The 20,571-nt window shown below is 31.8% G+C and overlaps 1 protein-coding gene across 34 annotated transcripts in view; it reads left to right on the top strand.

Moving 5' to 3' along the window:
• RIMS2 (regulating synaptic membrane exocytosis 2) overlaps positions 1–20,571 on the top strand; it is a gene marked incomplete at its 5' end in the record, with an annotated part of 584,629 nt that overhangs the window by 406,542 nt on the left and 157,516 nt on the right. For 10 of the 34 annotated variants that reach the window (XM_082858721.1, XM_082858712.1, XM_082858713.1 and 7 more), the window contains one exon: positions 8,271–8,303. The exons of the other annotated variants lie outside the window; for them this stretch is intronic. In XM_082858721.1, coding sequence (XP_082714847.1) covers positions 8,271–8,303 — 33 coding nt within the window. The remainder of the gene's footprint in view (positions 1–8,270; positions 8,304–20,571) is intronic. 34 annotated transcript variants of the gene reach the window in all.

The raw sequence follows: 20,571 nt of genomic DNA on the forward strand, positions 1-20,571 counted from the left end.
AAAAAAGTACTATAGAAAGCTCAATATAATTTTTTTTAAAGTTTGTCTTCGTAGGCTATTCCTTATTTTTAATTGCAAATGCTATCGAGATATCTTACCAATTGGTAATGATTTATTTACAAATTCTGGAGCTAAAAATATTACAACAAAACCAAGATGGAATGATAGCATAGTATTCTAATTCAATAAAGAGCCTCTTCAAACCATTGATTCTACCAATAAATTGAAATGAAGTGATTTTATTTTCGCTCTCTTTCTTCTCTTTTTTTTGGGGAGATAAGATTAATTAAGCAGAGGACAAAAACTTGAACCAGGAGTAAAAGGAAGAGAAGCAAAATGCAGAGATAACCAATCAACTTAATAATCAGTACTACTTTTAATCAGTAATTGGATGAGAGTACAATGAAAATTTCATTCAAAATTTTAGAATACAGATGGATTTTTTTATAACACTATCATCATTAAATGGCTGAGTCTATAGTAATAGGGTTAATGTATTTTTATGTGGTAACTTGGTTCATGTTAAATCTCTGAAACATGTAGTTTAAAATATGTCAATATATAAATTAAACTGATTTATTAACAAGTATTCATTGCTATCCTGTAGTATGCCAGGCATTATGGTAGGCACTGAGTTACTGCGGTAGATAAGAATGATGCTGCAATTGCCCTCATAGAGCTTACATTCTGGCAAAAATATGTAAGTTAAAAATAATTATAACTAAAGATTTAGTTATTATAATTGTGATAGTGCTATTAAGGATAATAGGATGTTTTGAGAAAAAGTATTATGTTACATAAGTCTGGAGAGCAAGGAAAAATGCCATAGTGCAAATGGCTTAATCTGTGAATTCTCTTTTAGTGAAACAGTTACATACTGAAAATAAGTAAATAAACTGGAATTCACATTGAAAATTTAAATATATTCATGCAGTTGTAAGAAAAATATCTTACCTGTTTTTTCAAATCTTCAATTAAGAATCACTTAGCTTATTTGGAAAATAATAATTAGCTTAATATATTTCAGAGGATTTTAAAAAGTAAACAAAGTATAAAATGGGTTTTATGTTATGATTTATACAACAAAAACTATTACTCTCAAAGTGTCTCCTTGCTGTGTTGTGTGATGTAGGTTATCCTTGGTCATAAATTATTATTTATTTGTCTTGTTTGCCATCATTTCTGATTACATGAATATGTTTGTGGCCATATATATCTACAGTAAATAAATTACATTGACTATTAAAGTCATGAAAGAATGCAATATTTGCTAAACATATTTTTAAATCTCACAAAAAAGATTTTTTTAAATTTCCTTTAGATATTATTAATTTGTGTATTCTCATATATTGCATTTTTTTATCACTTAAGCCTTCTAACTGAATATAAACTATGTGCGCAGTAGAGGAAAATTAATGTAATTAGAGTGCCTTAATGTCATGGTTTAAATTGCTTATAGATTTTCAATCTTGGCAGTTATGCATTTTCCTATATACTGGGAAATTCCTGGAAATTCAAATCCTAAATGTCGTGAGTAAGTATGCAATATGCTAAAGCCGTATGCTGTGTTCAATTTTAGTGTTCATAAATATTTTTATTTGTTTGTTTCTAAAAGTGAGGTAGGATATGTTGAGAATATTTTTAATTATTGAGACTTTGGAGTGATAGAATGGGAGGAAAATAGTGGGATATCAGGTGGGGCTAATTGCATTTCAATAACATGTTTATGAGCCTGGGCTTTACAGAAGACATGTTTGGATTCATTCTTTGTTTTATATTTAGATACATCTACCATATTAATAATTTAGTAATTGTAATCAGGGTTTAAAACATAATTTTTATTCACTAAAATCTGAGATCATCTTCCATTAATAGTCAAGGATTCTTCATCAGAGGATTATTGTAGTAAACTTGTGGCATTAGAAAAAGTTTGTAAGGACTCGAACCCAAACCCAAGATGCAAAGTTAGCTATGTATCAATAACATATATCGTTATCTTTTCCTTTTGGTGTTTTATGAAAATCTATGCAAGAACAATACCGGGGAATTTTGCCATTTTAAGGATGTATACTAACAATTAAAGCATCACTTGAAATTTTTATTTTAAATATATGACTATGGAACTGGAGGACTAAATGGCATTATATAGACTAGAAAATGGGTTAACAAATACTTAGATGAACTTTAAGTAATATGCATTAGTATCTGCTTCTTTTAAGAAAAATACATCTCTGAACTAGGCTGTTCTGAGAGAATTATGAGCAAAATGGGTGATTTTTTTTCCAGTATTTCTAACTTAACTGACAGCAATGTAGATGAAAATCCCTGGTAAAGAGAATGATGTTTATCATATTAGTATTTTTTATGTGATCATACAATATAAGAATTCTACAAATGATTTTAAAACCCAGATTTTATGGATGATGTTCAGAGTAAATCACTAAATGTCTTCCTCATTTAGAATGTGGATTAGATTTTGTTTAGGCTGTGAAGTTAACAAAACATTCTTAATGCAAATCAAGGACATATGAGCATGGAAAATCTGTTGTTTATTTTCTCAATGAGCTATCTGATTCTAGATGAGAATACTATGGCCTACAGTAATGCAGTGTTATTAAACATTGAAACCAAAGTTTAATCTGTTGAAATTTATTATTTTCGCTTTGTGAGTTTATCTGTTCTTCTAGTAATTAGGACAGTATCTGGGAAAAGAGCATATTTTTACATAAAATATTTTATCTCATATTTTACATAAACTCAAAAGTAGTGTGGTGAGAAAGCTAACTTCAGTTAGACTAAATGAATGTTTTAGAACTGATATAGTTCCTTAGTTTCTCCAAAATAAAAAAGTCTTGGACTTAAATAGTTCAGAATCTACTTTGAGATGTAATTATAAATGATTTCTGATTATGTTTGATGATTACTTGATACTATTCATAAAAAGATTGCCCACCTTGATTTGTCATTTTCTAAGTAGAAGGTATGCTATATCTAGGAAAATCTAGAATTCACTTAGCTACTTTTTCTCTAAATATCCTGAATCATGACAATGCTACTCACCTTCCTGTATCTTATCTGGAAAATAAATCCTTGTGTTTTTCTGGAAAAGTGAGGGCAATGAAACACTTTGCTGGGTTACTGTATGATTATACAGTATTTTGGAAATTGAAAATATTCAAAGTAACAAGCTGTGTTTTACTACTTGCTTTTGTGTGCCTAAGCCCCTAGTTTTAGCATTGTTATGATTTAATGCATTAACCTTTAATTTTTTCCAACATGGACATTTCCATATTGTATTCTTTATGTATTTGTAACTATGGTGAAGGTAGGGATTTTCTTTTACTTAGTTCAACCTTTGGAATTATGCTTTATAAAATTTATCATCAGGAAAAGTAAATATTCAAAGGTGTATTTTGTGGGTGAATTTTATATTTAAATTTTTTCTTGACTATTTTGGTGTTATGAACTTTTGCTTCCTTTCATTATTGAATAATTTGACACTTTTTTAAAGTAGAAGCAATTTATTTCAGTCTAACTCAATATTCTAATTTAGTCTTCAAATTAGATGCTAGTCTAATTCATCTAATCTGGTAAAAATAATCGAGGTTGTGTTCTTGGTCAATATTAGCAGGTTGGTAATTTCTGATTATTTCTGGATTGTTGTAGAATGAATGTACTTTATTTTTGGCAGAAGAAAGTGACGTAAAACAAGCTAAGTAAATATCTTATAGAACACAAATCAACTGACGGAATTTTGGCATTAAGTACTACTAACACCCTCAGATGTAAATACAGCATTGTTTGTTAACAAGGATGTTCTCCTGGAATAAAGTGAGATTTCATGATTTATGAATTTAGTTGCTCATTTAAAGTTAGTTCAGTTTCCTCTAAACATACAGATAAGTTTATAAGGCCAAGCCTGTACTTAAGTGACTTTCTTTTTTATGATATAGCATCCTATAGTTTGAAAATCAATTATTTTAAACACCCTCAACAAATACTCTAAGTATGTCTTTCTTCTGCATTTAAAATTGCATTACAAAAAGAAAATTGCATTACATGTCAGACTCTAAGGATAGAATCAGAAAAAAAACTGGCACAGCTAGAACTAGGAAACAAAACATTTAAAAAAGAAACATTTTTGTTAGCTTTAAAAATAGCTTAATATTTTAAAAGGTTGTACTTTGCTCATTTCAATAGGTAGGTAGATGCTTTTGTAAATGTTCAATAATTTTATGGTTGTTGGCAAAATTATGGAAAGTAATAATTAGTTTAGAAAATAAATTCAAATAACTTAGATTGAGGAATTTTTCGACAAGATTTTTGTCACAGTGGAGAAGTTTTAGTTTGAAATCTGTAAACTTTGGTAAATATTTTGTTTTTATGTTCTAGGTCTATCTTGATCTTTGTATCATTGAGGCGCCTACTAAGTAGATGCTTTTTTAGGCTTTATTTTGAAAGGTATCTTGCCTTCTCTAAAAGGAAACATTCTAAGGCTCCTATGACCTTTAAAAAGCCCTCATAATTATGATTAACTTTTAATTACGTGCAAGTTCTAATATACACTTAAAGTCTTGAGGCTTCTGTTTCTTTGTCTGGAATCTTTCTAAGAGAATACTTCCTTCTATACAATATATATTGATATTTACTCAAGTACAATTAAATCTGATAATAGAACCAATATTGTGTCTGCTGTTAGTCAACAGATTTTCAAATAAATATCATATACCCTTGTTAAAAACTGCATTTATACATAAACAGGCCTCATGTCTATGCCTTTTTAAATTAAGTTGATTACAGATTATTATTTCTGTTTGAACTTGAGATGTGTTCATTTGAAATATAATGGTAGTTAATACACTATATTGGCAAGGAAAATTTTGGTTTGCACAAAATTTTACATAAAAGCTGCTATTATATTCATCCTCATAAACTTACTTTTACACCATATAATTTAATGAAAATGAGTATTTTATTATATATCTGTTTATCTTCAGTAGATTTTTATAACTTTAAGGACCAATACAGACAGGTTTATTGTGTGTGTGTGTGTATATATATATATATATATACACATATATATATATATATATAATTACTACTTTGCTTGATTAAGGACCATTCTTTTTACAGTTTGCACATTGATGGTACTTTAAATTTAAAAATATTTTTCCAAAATAATTACCATAAATTGTATTTATGAGTTGTTCATTATATTTTATTAATGTCTTTTAGTATAGTATATGAATATATTTTATTTCTCTTTTGTTAGCTCATGTGATGTAATGAACCTCCCCCAAATACTGTACACTCTTATTACAGTTTTTATATTTTCTGTATCTGAAACTAAGATCCAGCCATAGTTGTGACAGTAATAGACACCTAAGAGAGGGTATACTTTTACTATCTTTAATCACTCTAACTGGTTATTGGTTAAATGAAGTGTTGGAAAGATTTCTCATTAGAACTGCCATTAACAGCGCTGAAAGTAGAATGTTTGACTGTGGCAAAGTCACGATTAAAGGAGAATTAGGGAGATAGGAAGAGTGAAGGGGGTACTCTTACCTCCTTCAAGGTTCACTGAAGTCTGAAATTCATTACAATAATATATATGAAATAAGTTTTTATAGTTTATTGCCATTTAAATAAGACCTAGGTATTTAAAGGATATAGTTTCTCTTTTTAAATGTGACTGGTTTAATACAAATAGTATATATTAAAAACTGTAGCCACGAAGAAGAAAAGAAAGTCAAAAATTTAAAAAATATATTTGGTATAATTGAAAGTTATACATTGAAATTTTATGATTTAAATTAGTATTCTATCTGCTAATTAAAGTTAAGTGATTTTTTATATAAGATTAATTATGATCTATTTATTAATGGATCATATTCACATAGTGATGGAAAAATGATTTAATGGGCACTTTCAGTTAATAGTGAGATCCTGGTCAAAATCTTTCATTTTCATCCTTTTCTAAAATATAAATTTTGTATTATTTTCTAAAAACAATTAAATTGTTGGTGCTAAGTTACATATTCCTCACAAGAGTAAAAAGTATTGGTGAATTACTTGCATAGTTGTACCATGTACCTCTTTTTAAAAACGTTCTAATTAATACTATGTAATAAAATGTCCAGTTCAGGTATCAACATAAAAAGATTTTTTTCCCTTACTAGACTTTTTATTTCACATGTTTTTATTGGGTCATATAGCATCTAGTAGAAAGAAATTTGACCTGGTAATCAGGAGACCTCTGTTCTATTTCTGGTTCTGCCATTGAACTTGTTTTATGACCTTGGGTAAGTCACTTGAACTCTATGTGCTTCAGTTATTCTCTATAATAAACTAATAAATGGGTTGGAAAGAAATTTGAATGTTTTGAATCCATACAACATGAAAAATATTACCTCAATGCCATTATAAAATAGTCAATGTACGGGAAAATACTACGTAGTGAAAGGATATTTATTTATGTTGTTTTTATGTTTTCTGCAAAAAAATAAAATGTTTTCTTAGAGGTAGAATATACTTAAGCAGTTATTTCATCCAGTTCGTACCAATTTCAATTTAGCATGTGTGGAAACTTCGTTAGTAGTGTGGTAAATGTGTATATAGGGAAATTTTGCCTATAAAACATAATGCAAAATATGATACAATTCAGCATTAACCTATGATGTTAATATAGCTCAGATTTTTCTATTTTATCTTCTTTGAGAAATGGGTGGACTGGGGATGCAAAAGAAAATATGGCATATAACATGTTAATGTAGGAGTACATTTCAGGAGGATAATACTTTTCTAGTGGTCAATCCTATTGGCAAAGTCTAGTTTGTAATATAATCGTGATGAGATTTACTGTCTAATTTTGAACAGGTCAAAGGTGTGCTCACATAATAATCAAAATGACATTGTTAAGTTTCAAAATGGTCATTTTTTTTCAGTTCTCTATAATAGGATTTCTCTTTTCTCTTAGAAAAAAAGTTTTGGATATCTCAGCCCTTCTTTCCTAGTGGAAAATTTTCATTTTCTCACTATTCAGAGAAAGAGATAAATTTGTTATTGGAAAGATTTCTCTCAAGAGTTATCATTTCAATATATCAATATTCCAAATATATTTTGGTATAACATGTTTTTCTATAAATCGTTCAGAAACTATGATACAAGTATTACAGAAATGAATATGGTGTTTTGAATTAAGAACTTTGTAATACCTAATTTGAAGCTAAGAAGGTAATTAAAATAGGACATTTTGGTTTTGTGTTATATTGTTTATCTGTATCAGTCACACTAATACTAACTCATTAATATCTTTTGGAAAAAAGTTTTCTTAGAATGCTCAGTTGAGCAGACATTTCCTGCTTAATCACTGTATAAAATGTCTTCTGAACTTCTCCACTACCAATGGGTAAGGAAGTGTTTCCAAAATATGTGCTGTATCTGTTATAGTAGATGTTGGACTTGGATGGGCAAATTTAAATGGAAACATCAATGATCTGTTATGTGGTGTCTGTAAGAATTTTCTGAATAAGTAAGCCTCATAAGGGAATATGATCAAAGAAAATTTGTCTAAATTGAAGATTAACTTGAATCTTTAATATTTAACTTAAGCCATATATTTCAGCTACTCTTTTTTATAATGAGTTTTATTATATTTGTTACTCTCTAGAATATTTTTATAATAATATTTTGCTATACTGAAGTAACTCAATGAATTATTGGCCTAATGGTCATACTTATTTTCATGTATGTACTCATCAATTTAGGAAACTTAAAAGGCACAGAAGTCTGATCAAGCTATTTTTATTGCTCTTTTTAAGATGATTCAATTAAGTTCTTTCCTTTCAATGATAAGTAAAAGTTCTAAAAGCATTTTCACAAATCTTAAATGGACTCAGTAATGTCTTAAACAATATGGTCATACAAGTAATGTTGTTTTTACTAATGGTATCTTTCTTCAGCATCACTGTTCAGGATTGGCTGTCCATAAATAACTGTAAACTTTTGAATCCTCTTTATTTCTACACTAACTTTATTTTTCTGATCCTGCTAACCCATAGTGGCTTAACCAGTTCACCATCAGTTCTTCCATATTTTTTTTCTTTTAATATGGTATGTATATGATTATATCTTCCTTACAACTGTGCACAGGATCTTTTCTCAAAATGATTTGAGGCCCTTTCCTTCAGTGTCACTTTTTACCTTTTGAGTACATCCACTCACATCCATCTCCTTTGTCTATGTCTGTCCATTACACGATGTGATCACAGAAGAAGTGGACTCCACAAGGAGAAGACGTGCAGGTCTGTCTCTTCTACTGCTTTTCTTTGTTATTTTTCATTTATCTAACTTGCCTTAGAAATCTTTTACTTTTTTTACTTATTTTATAATTTTTCATTCTCTTCCTATATTAACAAAATGTTAAATCTGCAGGCATTTTTATTTTAGATAGTTGTATATTCAACTTTTAACAGCAACTGCTCCAATTAGATGGATAAAAATAAAATGATTAATTTTATGTCATAGGTGTATATGCATTTTTTCCATAACTGTATATTTATATATAGTCGGGTAGATTAAATTAATAAATTAATCATAACTTGTACTTCAGTTTATTTTAGGCTTAAAACTTGTTTTCAGCTTTTTAATACATAATTCTAAAAGTATTTTATTTTTATCTTGAGTTCAGCAATGTGCTAGATTATGGAAAATACTAAAGACCTAATATATGCCCTAAACAAGCTATCAGTATCACAGAGGAGTTAAAGTATGTGGGTAACATGCTGTGTTTATGTGCTAATGTGGATGACTCTAACAATATATTCTACAAAGGTATAAAGTCAAATAAAATTTGCTTCAAATAGATGGCCAGACAAAGCTTCATGAAAGAAGTAACACTTGGACTAAAATTTGAACATTCATTCAACACATTTATTAAGCACATGCTGTGTGGTACTGTTCTAGGTGCTGGAAATAACAGGACACACAAAATGGCCCCCATCCTCATGGGCTTTTTCTAGTGTGAGTTTAACAAGTAAACTCAATAATATTATAGGTGCTATGAGAAATCTATATATACATGATTTATGTATGTATAGACTACAATGGAATCACAAAGGATGGGGTTATTATTTCCACCTGAGCAGTATGGATATTAGTTCAAGAAAGACTTCACAGAAGCAATAATCCTTGAGTTGAACGTTAAAAACCAGAAATATGTTGGCCTTGTGTGCAGAGAATGTGACAGGCAGAGGAAACAATGTGGTAAAATGGCTTCAAACAAGTTTAGACAAAAGAAGACGGGATCTTTGCTATTGTTTCCTCCATTTCTTTTTCATTTATTTCTGATCTGATTTTTATGATTTCTTTCCTTCTGCTAACTCTGGCACATATATACAATGGAATATTACTCAGCCATAAAAAGAAACGAAATTGAGCTATTTGTAATGAGGTGGATAGACCTAGAGTCTGTCATACAGAGTGAAGTAAGTCAGAAAGAGAAAGACAAATACCGTATGCTAACACATATATATGGAATTTAAGGGGAAAAAATGTCATGAAGAACCTAGGGGTAAGACAGGAATAAAGACACAGACCTACTAGAGAATGGACTTGAGGATATGGGGAGCGGGAAGGGTAAGCTGTGACAAAGCAAGAGAGAGGCATGGACATATATACACTACCAAACGTAAGGTAGATAGCTAGTGGGAAGCAGCCGAATAGCACAGGGAGATCAGCTCGGTGCTTTGTGACTGCCTGGAGGAGTGGGATAGGGAGGGTGGGAGGGAGGGAGACGCAAGAGGGAAGAGATATGGGAACATATGTATGTTTCTGTATGAAGCAGAAACTAACACACCATTGTAAAGCAATTATACTCCAATAAAGATGTAAAAAAAAAAAAGAATTTTAAAAATTAAAGCCTAATTGTTTCTTTTCCAAAAAAAAAAAAGAAGGCAGGGGAGGGTTTCTGAAGATTGTGTAAGTTATTGAGGTGTGTAAAGCAAGAGAGAGACATGATCAGATACTTGTTTCTAGAAAGACTACTTTGGAAACTAGGTGAAAAATGGAGCGGAGCTATATAAGCAGAAAGATCATTTATAAGGATATTGCATAAATCAGTTAAGAGATCATAATGGGCTGAATCAATAGAGGCAGTAGATACATGAGAAGTTATTTAAAGATGTAGAATCTATAAGATAGTTATCGATTGGATATTACTGATGAAAGGAAAAGGAAGAATAAGATAATCTTGCATGACTGAAATGTTTAGATATATGGTGGTATATTTTATCTTATAGGGAATATGGGTTGAACAAATATTTAAGTGCAAAATAAAGACTTCATTTTGGGGATGGGTTAGTTTGAGGTTCCTTTGGAACATTTAAGTGTAAATATCTAATAGCATTCATTGGATGTATGGGTCTGGAACTCTGGAGAGAAGTCTGGGCTAAATTATTGCAATCACAGTATTCTTTTTAGCATGAAAATAATTCCCTTTTTTGTTTTGTTTCTTTGATTGTTCTGAATATTGTCCATTGGTATGTATTTCAAATTTTCATTTCAATTCTTATTATATTTGCTTGGCATCTATACCACATTTTGAGTGCTGTGAGCTTTCATTTGCCATTTTGTTCTACTTGCATTATGTTCTAAAAGGTAAAGAGAAGTAACATTCATTGTAGGGGAAGTTTAACATAAGTGTATATGTGTATACATATAAATGCACATATAAACTGTTACCAAAATTTCTCCAAATTTTCAATTATTGATTTACTACCAAACTTCTCATTACATATTCTATTTATTTTATAGATATTCTCTGTTCTTCATTACATCCTATATTTAATGGACTTAATATTATTAACAAAAGTCTAAGACACAGGTACTCAAGATTGCTCAGTCATGGGGAGTTCCCTGGCAGTCCAGTGGTTAGGACTTCGCTCTTTCACTGCCGAGGATGAGGGTTCCATCCCTGGTCAGAGACCTAAGATCCCGCAAGACACACAGCATGGCCAAAAAAAAAAAAAAAAAGTACAAGATTGCTCAGTCATGAAAACCGTAACCCTAGTACACTGAAATCTTACCAGAAAATGAAAATCACTCAGTTTATAAGGAGGCACCACATAATGTCAACTCTATGTTCAATACTGTGTTAGATAGCTTAGATGTTATGAGAGACACAGTAGATTCGAGAAATTTTTTATATAAGTTTAAGCTTAACATTTTATTAAGTAATATTGTGATCTTTTAACCAAAAAGGCTCAAATGAAATATGTATATGTACATATATATAAAAACATCACATCATATATGAAAGCTACTATTGATAAAGTGTAATACTTAATTCTTTAAAGCCTATAAATACTCAAATAGAAGAGAAGAGAGTTAAGAAAGTTCAGGGATCTTGAAATAATAGGAATACCCAAACATGAAATAAACATGGTTTTGAGCATTTCTTCCTTGTGTGGAGTGGTGTGGAGGTAATTGGAAAGATTATTAGAAGTCAGGAGATCTAGTTTTAGCCCTAATCTTGCTAGTGAACTGTGCATTAAGAACTTAATCCTGATTGTAAAATGTTACTGCTAAATTCTCAAAATATTATTCATGCCCTGTTAATACTATGACATTCAATTTTACCTAGGCCAATTGTCCAGTTTAACTCTCTTTCATAAGAATATCTGTGTTGGAGGAAGTATTGTTCTGGTAAGAAACAGTCTGAGAAGCAGTATTAGAGCACAGACTATACAGCTAGACTGCCTGGTCAGTCTCACCACTTACTTGCTGTGTGATTCTGAGAAAGTTGCTCTCTCTGCCTCAGATTCCTCACCTGTAAAATGGAGATAATAATATTGGGTTGGCCAAACAGTTCCTTCGGTTTTTAAGTAAAAATAAAAGACACATTTTTCATTTTCACCAAGAACTTTATTGAACAACGTATTCACTGTTTTGTTCCACTGCCTTCTGCCATTTTTCAGGCAACTTCATAATTCCATCTTCCCAAAACTTTTTATCTTTTTGAGCAAAGAACTGTTACAGGTGCCTTTTATAGTCTTCCAGGGAATTGACATTTTTTCCATTAAGAGAATTTTGTAAAGACCTAAATAAATGGAAATCTGAAGATGCAATGTCTGGTGCATACAGTGGATGAATCAGAACTTCCCAGCCAAGCTGTAACAGTTATTGCCTGGTCGTCAAAGAAACATGCGGTCTTGCATTATACTGATGGAAGATTATGCATTTTCTGTTGACTAATTCTGGACAGTGCACTAATCGTTTTTGTGTTTCTGTTGTGTTGTTACCTTTCTTGAAATCATAAAGCATAATATGCGGAAAATGTTGCTCTTTTTCTTCCATCTTCAATATTAAAATGGCTACACAAAAATTCACCAATTTTGGTAAGTTTTTAAAAAATGCATGCTGATATGACAGCTGTCACAATAAAATCTAACAAAATTGTTTCGAATGAAGTTAAAGACAACTAAGTGCTACTAGAGCCATCTTATGGAAATAACCAAACGAACTTTTTGGCCAACTGAATACTGCTACGTCAAACTGCTTTTGTAAGGATGAAATCAGTTAATATTTAGTATGTAAAGCACCTAAAAACAGTGTCTGGCACATAGTAAGCACTATACAAGGGAAGCTATTATTTTATTATTGTATAAAACATATTAAAAAACAGTTTTTATTTTGAATCCGCTGTATTGAAGCCAATGCATTTTGATGTGTAAGCATTCTTTCAATGATATGATAGAAAGATAAAATTAATTTATTTTGTTTTATGCATTACACATATCTTATACTAGTTTGTGGCTACCAGTTTAGGAGCTAGTTGTCGTACAAAGTTGTGCATCAGGACTGCTACACCAGAAATGAACGTTATCATTTCTGAGGCAAGAGAGTTGGATAGAAACAGCAAGAACATTGAACCCATTTAGGTCTGAATTCTAAACTAAGTTTTGTCACCCGCTAGGGACCAGACTTTGGGCAGCTTCCTATTAAACAGAATGAACTGTGGTAAGATTGAGTTAATTATGTTTAGTGAAAGCATAAAAGAGCTTTTCTCTGGAGGGAGAAAGCCTTTCTAAGAATAAAAGCAGTGAAGTAAATTTAAAAAGAGAGATCTGACTACAGTGTCTCAGGTATAAACTTCAAAATATCAAAATCAGCATAAACAAGTTAAAAGGCAAACAACAAATTGTGAAACATTATTTGCAGCAACTCGGAGTATTAAAAGCCTTAACACCTGAATCACTTTGTTGAACAAATTATATATTCTATAAAACTCTAATAGAAAAATGGGCAAAAGACATATACAGACATTTCACTAAACAAGAAATTCAGTGGTCAGTAAATATATAAAAAATACTTTATTTTTTTCATAACCATATAGGTGACTTTTTTTTTTAAAGATACTATGTTTTACCTAGTTAAAAAACAGCATTTTAATGCTGGGGAGAGTATGGTAAAATAGTGGCAGCATAATTTAATATTTCTAAAAAGCAATTTTTTTAATATACACCAAGGGCCTTAAAAATATTTGCAGATTCTGATATGGTGCAAATAGAGATTCAGATAAAAATGTATGTACAAGTTTCACTAAAGCATTATTTGTAGCAACAAAAAGGATGCTACCATGAATGTTAAGTAATGGAGGAATGGGTAAATAAATTATGATATATATCCAGCCATCTAACTGAATAATTTTATTGACATAGAAATGAGAAACAATTATTTCTATATTTTTTGTAATTTGAAAAAAATTGAAAGTAGTAATACTTGTAAAGAACTTGTCATGGAGTTTTGTCCATACTAGATAATCAAAAAATGGTAGTTCTTTTAAATTATTACTACTAAAACAAATTATACCAAAGGTTATTTTTTCAGAAAGATATACTTATTTAGCTCTTCACTTATGATTTATGTTTGTTATTAGCAAAATCATGGGTTTTGCAATAGCGTTTTGAATCTAAATTTAATATATCAATAATCTACGTAAACAATGAATGAGTAAGGAGTTCAGATAATATACCCACTTCTAGGATTGTTTAAAAATGGAGAGAAAAATATTTTAATAGTAGAGCTGGGCATTGGACTGTGCTTATTGACCAGTTTGGTTGTCCATCTGTAGCACGAGAAACAAGACAAACTACTTAATTCTAGATATTTTTAAAAAACAAATATGCTTTACTTAAAGGACAAACAAGTAATGTTTTATCCTCTATTGTCCTATTAAGGAAGCATGAATGTTGATGTAGCAGTAAAGTGTGAGATTTGAAGGCCTCTGTGATCTTAGGCATCATAATCTCTCCAAGTTCCAGCTTCGTCTTTAGTAAAAGAGAGTTGATAATTTGCGTGTGTGTGTGTGTGTGTGTGTGTGTGCCTATGCATATACTTTCAATCCTCAGAAGAATAAAAATAAATGACAAGCCAAAATGAAAAAATTTCTATTTCAACAGTAAGCAAATGAATGCCAAAAAAGGAAAAATAAACAAAAAAAACTGTGAGCTACCATTTTTCTTATATAGGATTGAAAGATTGTTTTAAAGATTAGATAAATTTTTCATAAAGTGTCTGGCAGGTAGCTAAAAAGTTACTTTTAATACATATGTCATGAATTGTTCAAACTATTCAAATTCCTTCTCAGTGTTTTTTGAACCTGGGAAGCCCCAGAGCTATACTTTCTTCATTCATCTGTCTGGAAATCTGAAATATTTAAAACTCATCTGCCACTGACACTTGAATGCCTTTTCAGAAAAATGTTTTACAGTGGGGTTTCCCTGGTGGCGCAGTGGTTGAGAGTCCGCCTGCCGATGTAGGGAACACGGGTTCGTGCCCCAGTCCGGGAAGATCCCACATGCCGCAGAGCGGCTGGGCCCGTGAGCCATGGCCGCTGAGCCTGCGCGTCCGGAGCCTGTGCTCCGCAACGGGAGAGGCCACAACACTGAGAGGCCCGCGTACCGCAAAAAAAAGTATAGCTCTGGATGGTAGTTATGGTTAAAATATATTTTTTAAATTATTTCAGTTGAAAGGAAAGTGTACATATTGTTAAGCCAAGTTAGTAAGCAAGTTATTTAATAAGTATTAACATATACACAATACTTGCTGAATATTCATAAATCATGGTAAAAGCACATCATGATTGTTTTCAGATCACTTTCTTCCTCTTTGCTTGTTTAAAGGTCTATATTTTAATATCTAAAAATATTGCAATACAAATGGGTTGGCATGAGCAACAAATAGGTTTAATATAAAAAAGGGTAAGTTGGCATGAATATATTGGAGATAATTGCCAAGGGAATGTAAATTAGGTTATAATTTAGCTGAAGAGAAAGATGTGACTTGACAGATGGTGGTTTCTTTTATCAGCCTGCTTGAAGGCTTGAGGCGATGGAGTGTGGGATGTGAGGGTAGGGATGAGGAAGGGAACTAATAATGGGAAAGGCAAAGTTTAACGGAAAATGAAAGACAATAAATAGAAGTATTGCATTAATTAATTACATGATGCAGCTGATGGGAAGAACCTAGTCATAGATTATAAGGTCATGCAGAGTGTGAAGGAAGTTGATTGAACAATTCAAAGTAAGGGATGAGAATCAGAAGGAATCTCTAAAAGGAAGATTACAGATTAAAAATGACTATATCACAGGTTAAGATTGGGCTCATAGGAAAATAAGTTGAAGAAACATTACCAAAAAAGAAAATTAGTCAAAGAGGAGATTCAGCTAGAAACGAAAAAGGGAAGTTTTAAAAGGGAGAACATTGGGAAGAAAAAAGAATTAAATAAGAGTTGAGAGTGGTGTGTTGAGAGAGAGTCATTTCATGACTAAATATTTCAGATTATAAGTTTTGGAGAACAGACCAATGTCAGCCACCTTACAAATTTTCTAATGAGTAAAATTGAAAAAATAATAAGTCCTACCACAAACAGCTGTGCTGATTGAGTAACATAATTATAACACATGCAAAGCTCTTAGCACAATTCCTGGCATGTACAGAGTATTACTATCATTGTTAAGAACTTAATTGTGCCAGAACATTAGTATCAAGTTCTAGAATGCAAGATTTTAACTGTGTATTTTTAAAAGCGTTGTTACATTTCACTTGCTATGCCTTGTTCAAAAAAAATTTTAGTGTAAAAACATTATTGAAGAAAAATTAAAAGCTAGATCAAAATCTGATCAGTGGTTATCCGAGCTGGCAGAGAGGGCTGACAGCAAAGCTACACCAGGGAACACTTTAGGGTGACAGAAATACTCTGTAGCTTGCAGCGAGGCTGCATGACTATATATATTTATCAAATGTCATAGACCTTTGTACCTAAGCAGTGTGAATATTAATTTTTGTAAATTATGCCGTAATAAATCTGACTTTAAAAATTATTGAAAATATACAAAGTTAAAATGAATTTTAATATATTACTCAAACAGTACTAAATATATGCTAATAGAAAAACTTACTTAATCTAACACAACTCAAGCAATTAAGAGCCAAGTCCCACCCCAACACAGAGCATGGTAATGGATAGGGTTGACCTACAGCTTCAGAGAGAAAAGATGACTACAGCGGATGAGCTGGGAAACCAAGAAAGGACTAAAGCTTTGAGTCTAAAGCAGTGGTCAGTTAACCAAGAAAGATCAAGAACAAGCAAGGCAATTACCAAAGAAGTAGATTCTGGATATTTTAGACATTTACTGATAACTAAAGGAAGAGCAGACATGAGAAGTAACTTTAACTTGTTTGGGACAAGCTGAGTTTTAGGTGCTGATGAGGATTTTAGGTTCATTTAGGAGATAACCAGAAATGTGAATCTTAGGGTTAGAGGAAAGGTGAAGGTAGGAACCCTCATCATGGAAGTGACAGTTGAAGCTGTGCATTTAGACAGAATCACTCAGGGATAGAATAAAACTTTAGGAAATGTATGTATTTGAAAGATGGACTGAGAAAGATGAGCCAACACAATGTCTGGTAAAGAGTGAACTAAAGGAGTGGCATTAAAGTGCACGGCCAAACAGTTGAAGGAGAGAATGTCAAGGATAGTGTAGTAATTATATCCAATGCTGCAGTGAGGGCCAGTAGAATGGTTCTGAGGAATGATCACTGGGTTTGGCAAATATGACATTTGGGGGAACCTTTGAGACATAGTTTCATAATATCAGACTTAACTACAGTACTCAGTGATAAAGTTTTTCTTTGAGTAAAGTCACCGCGAAATAAGAGGGAACCAGCAGTAACCAGATAACATATTGCACTTGACTCAGTATTGGAGATACAGTAAGAGGCTCTCTACATTTGGGTATTCTAACTTTATAGCGCAAATATATAAGGCTCACTTATACAGGCACAAATGCTCACATCATGTAAAAATCCATTGTTTTTATACTAGATACGGTGGGCCCCACTTACCAAACTCGGAATGGTGATGAACAATTGATGACTTGGAAGTTAATTCCACATACTATAGATTTTACTCTTGGGAGACCCAGTGTAAGAACTAGCTCAAACAAGGGGATTGGGAGGGTTTGGGCTTGGAGTAGTTGCAAAACTAGGACTCAGTGATCAAAACCAACTTGAACTTTGCATTTCCTCAATCACAGATTTCAGAAATGCTGTCAACATTTTGGATAATTTTAAGTCACTGTAGTATAAATTATTTTAATCCATAACTGAGTTTCCCACCCTTTGTAAATACTATTTTTAATTCTAGTTTATAAATTGAAAAATTCAGATACGGATCAGTTAAATAACTTACTCCAGTCATTTAAAGCTGGAATTTAAACTGAAGGAATCAGATTTGGTGCCAGAATCCATGCCCTTAACCTCAGGAAATGGGCATTTTATCTGTGACAAGGTGGAGAATGCAAGAGGGGACATTTTACTGCGAACAACATGAAAGAACAATACTAGAGGTCTAGGAAGAGGAGAGCAGGAAGAGAGGAATTCAGAAAGGGAACACTAATGTCAGTGGAGACCACTCAATCCAATTTGCAGTTTTATTTAAGGATCCTCAGTGCAACTGATATTACCATGTGGGTATTTGGAAAGTTGAATGAAATTCATTTCAGTCTCTAACTTAGGTTAGTCTCTCCTGATGCCTCTTCATCTAATCCTCATCCTTCTTTCTCTGAGTGATCTCATCTAAATTTTAGTCCTCTTTCTTCTCAGTATTGAACAGGAATGTTTTGTAACATGTCCCTATTCATGAAATATTTAGGATGCATTTCTTTGAATTCTGAGGGAGTTGTATACTGTGTGACATTAGTTGCTCCATATACTGATTCTTGTACCATTGACCAATACTAATCAATATTACCATCCTTGGAGAAAGAAATACAGCTTGATGTCCAAGCACAAGTACTACTTGAAAGCCATGTATCTAAATCCTTCATTCAAGGGTATATATAGATTTATTATTAATTACCACACTAATATACATAAGAAAAATTATATGGGTCTCTTTTCCAGCATAGGTCTCATCCCAGTTTTTATATGATGGATATTTTTATTTTTTCATGATTTTTAAATTAACTGTCAATATTTCTAAGTATATTTAAATTTCTATTTTTTTCTAAACAAACAAATGTAAAGATGCATTTAAATTTCTTTATTATGCTCCTTTCATATCTTCTGTGCAATCTTTTGATGTGTGTAAAGAGTGGATGTAGTGGAAATATATCTTAAGGATATGTTAATTAGGCCCCAGATGTGGGACACAGTGGTCTGTGATAATTGTGTCATACCAAAACACAATAGGAGACAAGTCATACTCATGGTAATAATACGTGCTACTCTGTGGATTATCTCTTCCTTAATGTAGATTTTAGCTATCAGGGAAAAGTCAGAACATTCCAAAGTGCTGAACACATATGAGAAATAGTTTATTAACCTGATGAATCTGACTCATGTTTTTATCAATGGTTATTGCATTTTTTCTTAGAAGCAATTTTAATGATAATCATTGCATTCCTTCTTTAAGGCCTTTCATTTTAGGATTTAGTTTATCCTCTGAACTAAAGGTTATTTTAAAGATATAGGAATTGTGACTAACAAGTTTAAAATAATTAAGTTATTAGAAGGTTGCTAAACATTTTCTCCTAAAGATGTCACTGTACACCCTGCAACAAATGTATCAATATGTAGGTGAAACAGTTACACTTTAGCTAGTCTAAAAGATGCTTCTAGATTAGATCACCTTTATGATTTTTTCCCTGGGCAAAGTTCCTGGTTTAATGAGCTTTTCAATTTTCTCTTTCCCTCCCTTCCTCTTTGTTTGCCTTTCTCCTTCCCTCCCTTCCTTCATCCCATTCTTCTCTCTGCCTCTGTACACACACACACACACACACACACACACACACACACACATGCATACACACATTCTATAAAGGAAACTTTAATGAATGCAATACCAGGGCAAATAGAGCAAGAATTTCTAGTACACTTTACATTATCTATATTGATGAAGTAGGTATTACAATATAAAAGAACAAACAAACATCATTTGCCTTCAGAATTAACTAACCAGAGAGTTGTAGAGCAGAAGGAATCATAATGAGTATCTGGTCCAAAATTATTCATTTTACAGATGATGAACTTTATGCTCAGAAGGGTGAAATGAAGTGCTTGCAGTTATAGGGCTCATGAAATTAAGACTCGAGCCCAAGTCTTGACTCTCCCCTAAACCAGTGCTGTTTTTAAGATTTTATTCAATCCTATGTATCATAAATATACTCATTACCCTCAATCTGGGCAATTCCAAAGCCCTATCAACTCTGTGATGATTACCTCCTCTGCACTCTCCATGGACAAAACCCTGATCTTCCACCGTGATCCCAAGTACATCCTGATTTTACATGTTGAAACCTAAAATGGTGCTAAAATCCAAGTCCTCTGAATAATAAAATCTCAGTAAGTCTGTTCACTGAATGTAGATGTCAAAAGTAGACATACTCTGTTTCCTGAGATCAGTAGATCACTCCTTATAACTTATGTCCTAAAGTAGTTTGCATATTAGTTTCTTTTGACTATAGTGAAAGGAGTCTGAAATTTATCTATAACATCTCCTTTGAAGTATTATTTAATGAATATGGCAGAGAGTTAATAGAGAAACAGATACACAGGTAACCTAAGTATCTAAAACAGATCATAAAGGTTTAGAACATAATTCAAAAGACTATAGCCCATAACTATGAACCTCACGGTAGGACACAGTTTATAAGTTTCTAGAACTCTTATGTTTCATTTAATTCCACATTTTACTTAGGCAACTATGAAGTTCAGTTTTCCTGCATTCCTAGGAGCAAATAAGTAAACACATTATAAGAAAAATAAATTATATTTTCTTTCATTCCAAATGTGTTATTTCCTAGTGACAGCAGTAGAAAAATCCTCAAAATTGATTGATTTTGAAATAATTATTCCTCAAAATTCGTGTATCTTAGTTGCACAGTTAAGACTAAGTTTATTTACACTTTAAAAGAAAATGCTTCTATTTGCCCTAGTAGTAATACAAAATAATCTGGTGCATAATTTTTAATTTTTTCACAATATTTATTTCCATATTTTTTCTCAATT

This window comes from Leucopleurus acutus (genome assembly GCF_964270905.1).
Source record: "Leucopleurus acutus genome assembly, chromosome: 17".
Taxonomy (NCBI): domain Eukaryota; kingdom Metazoa; phylum Chordata; class Mammalia; order Artiodactyla; family Delphinidae; genus Leucopleurus; species Leucopleurus acutus.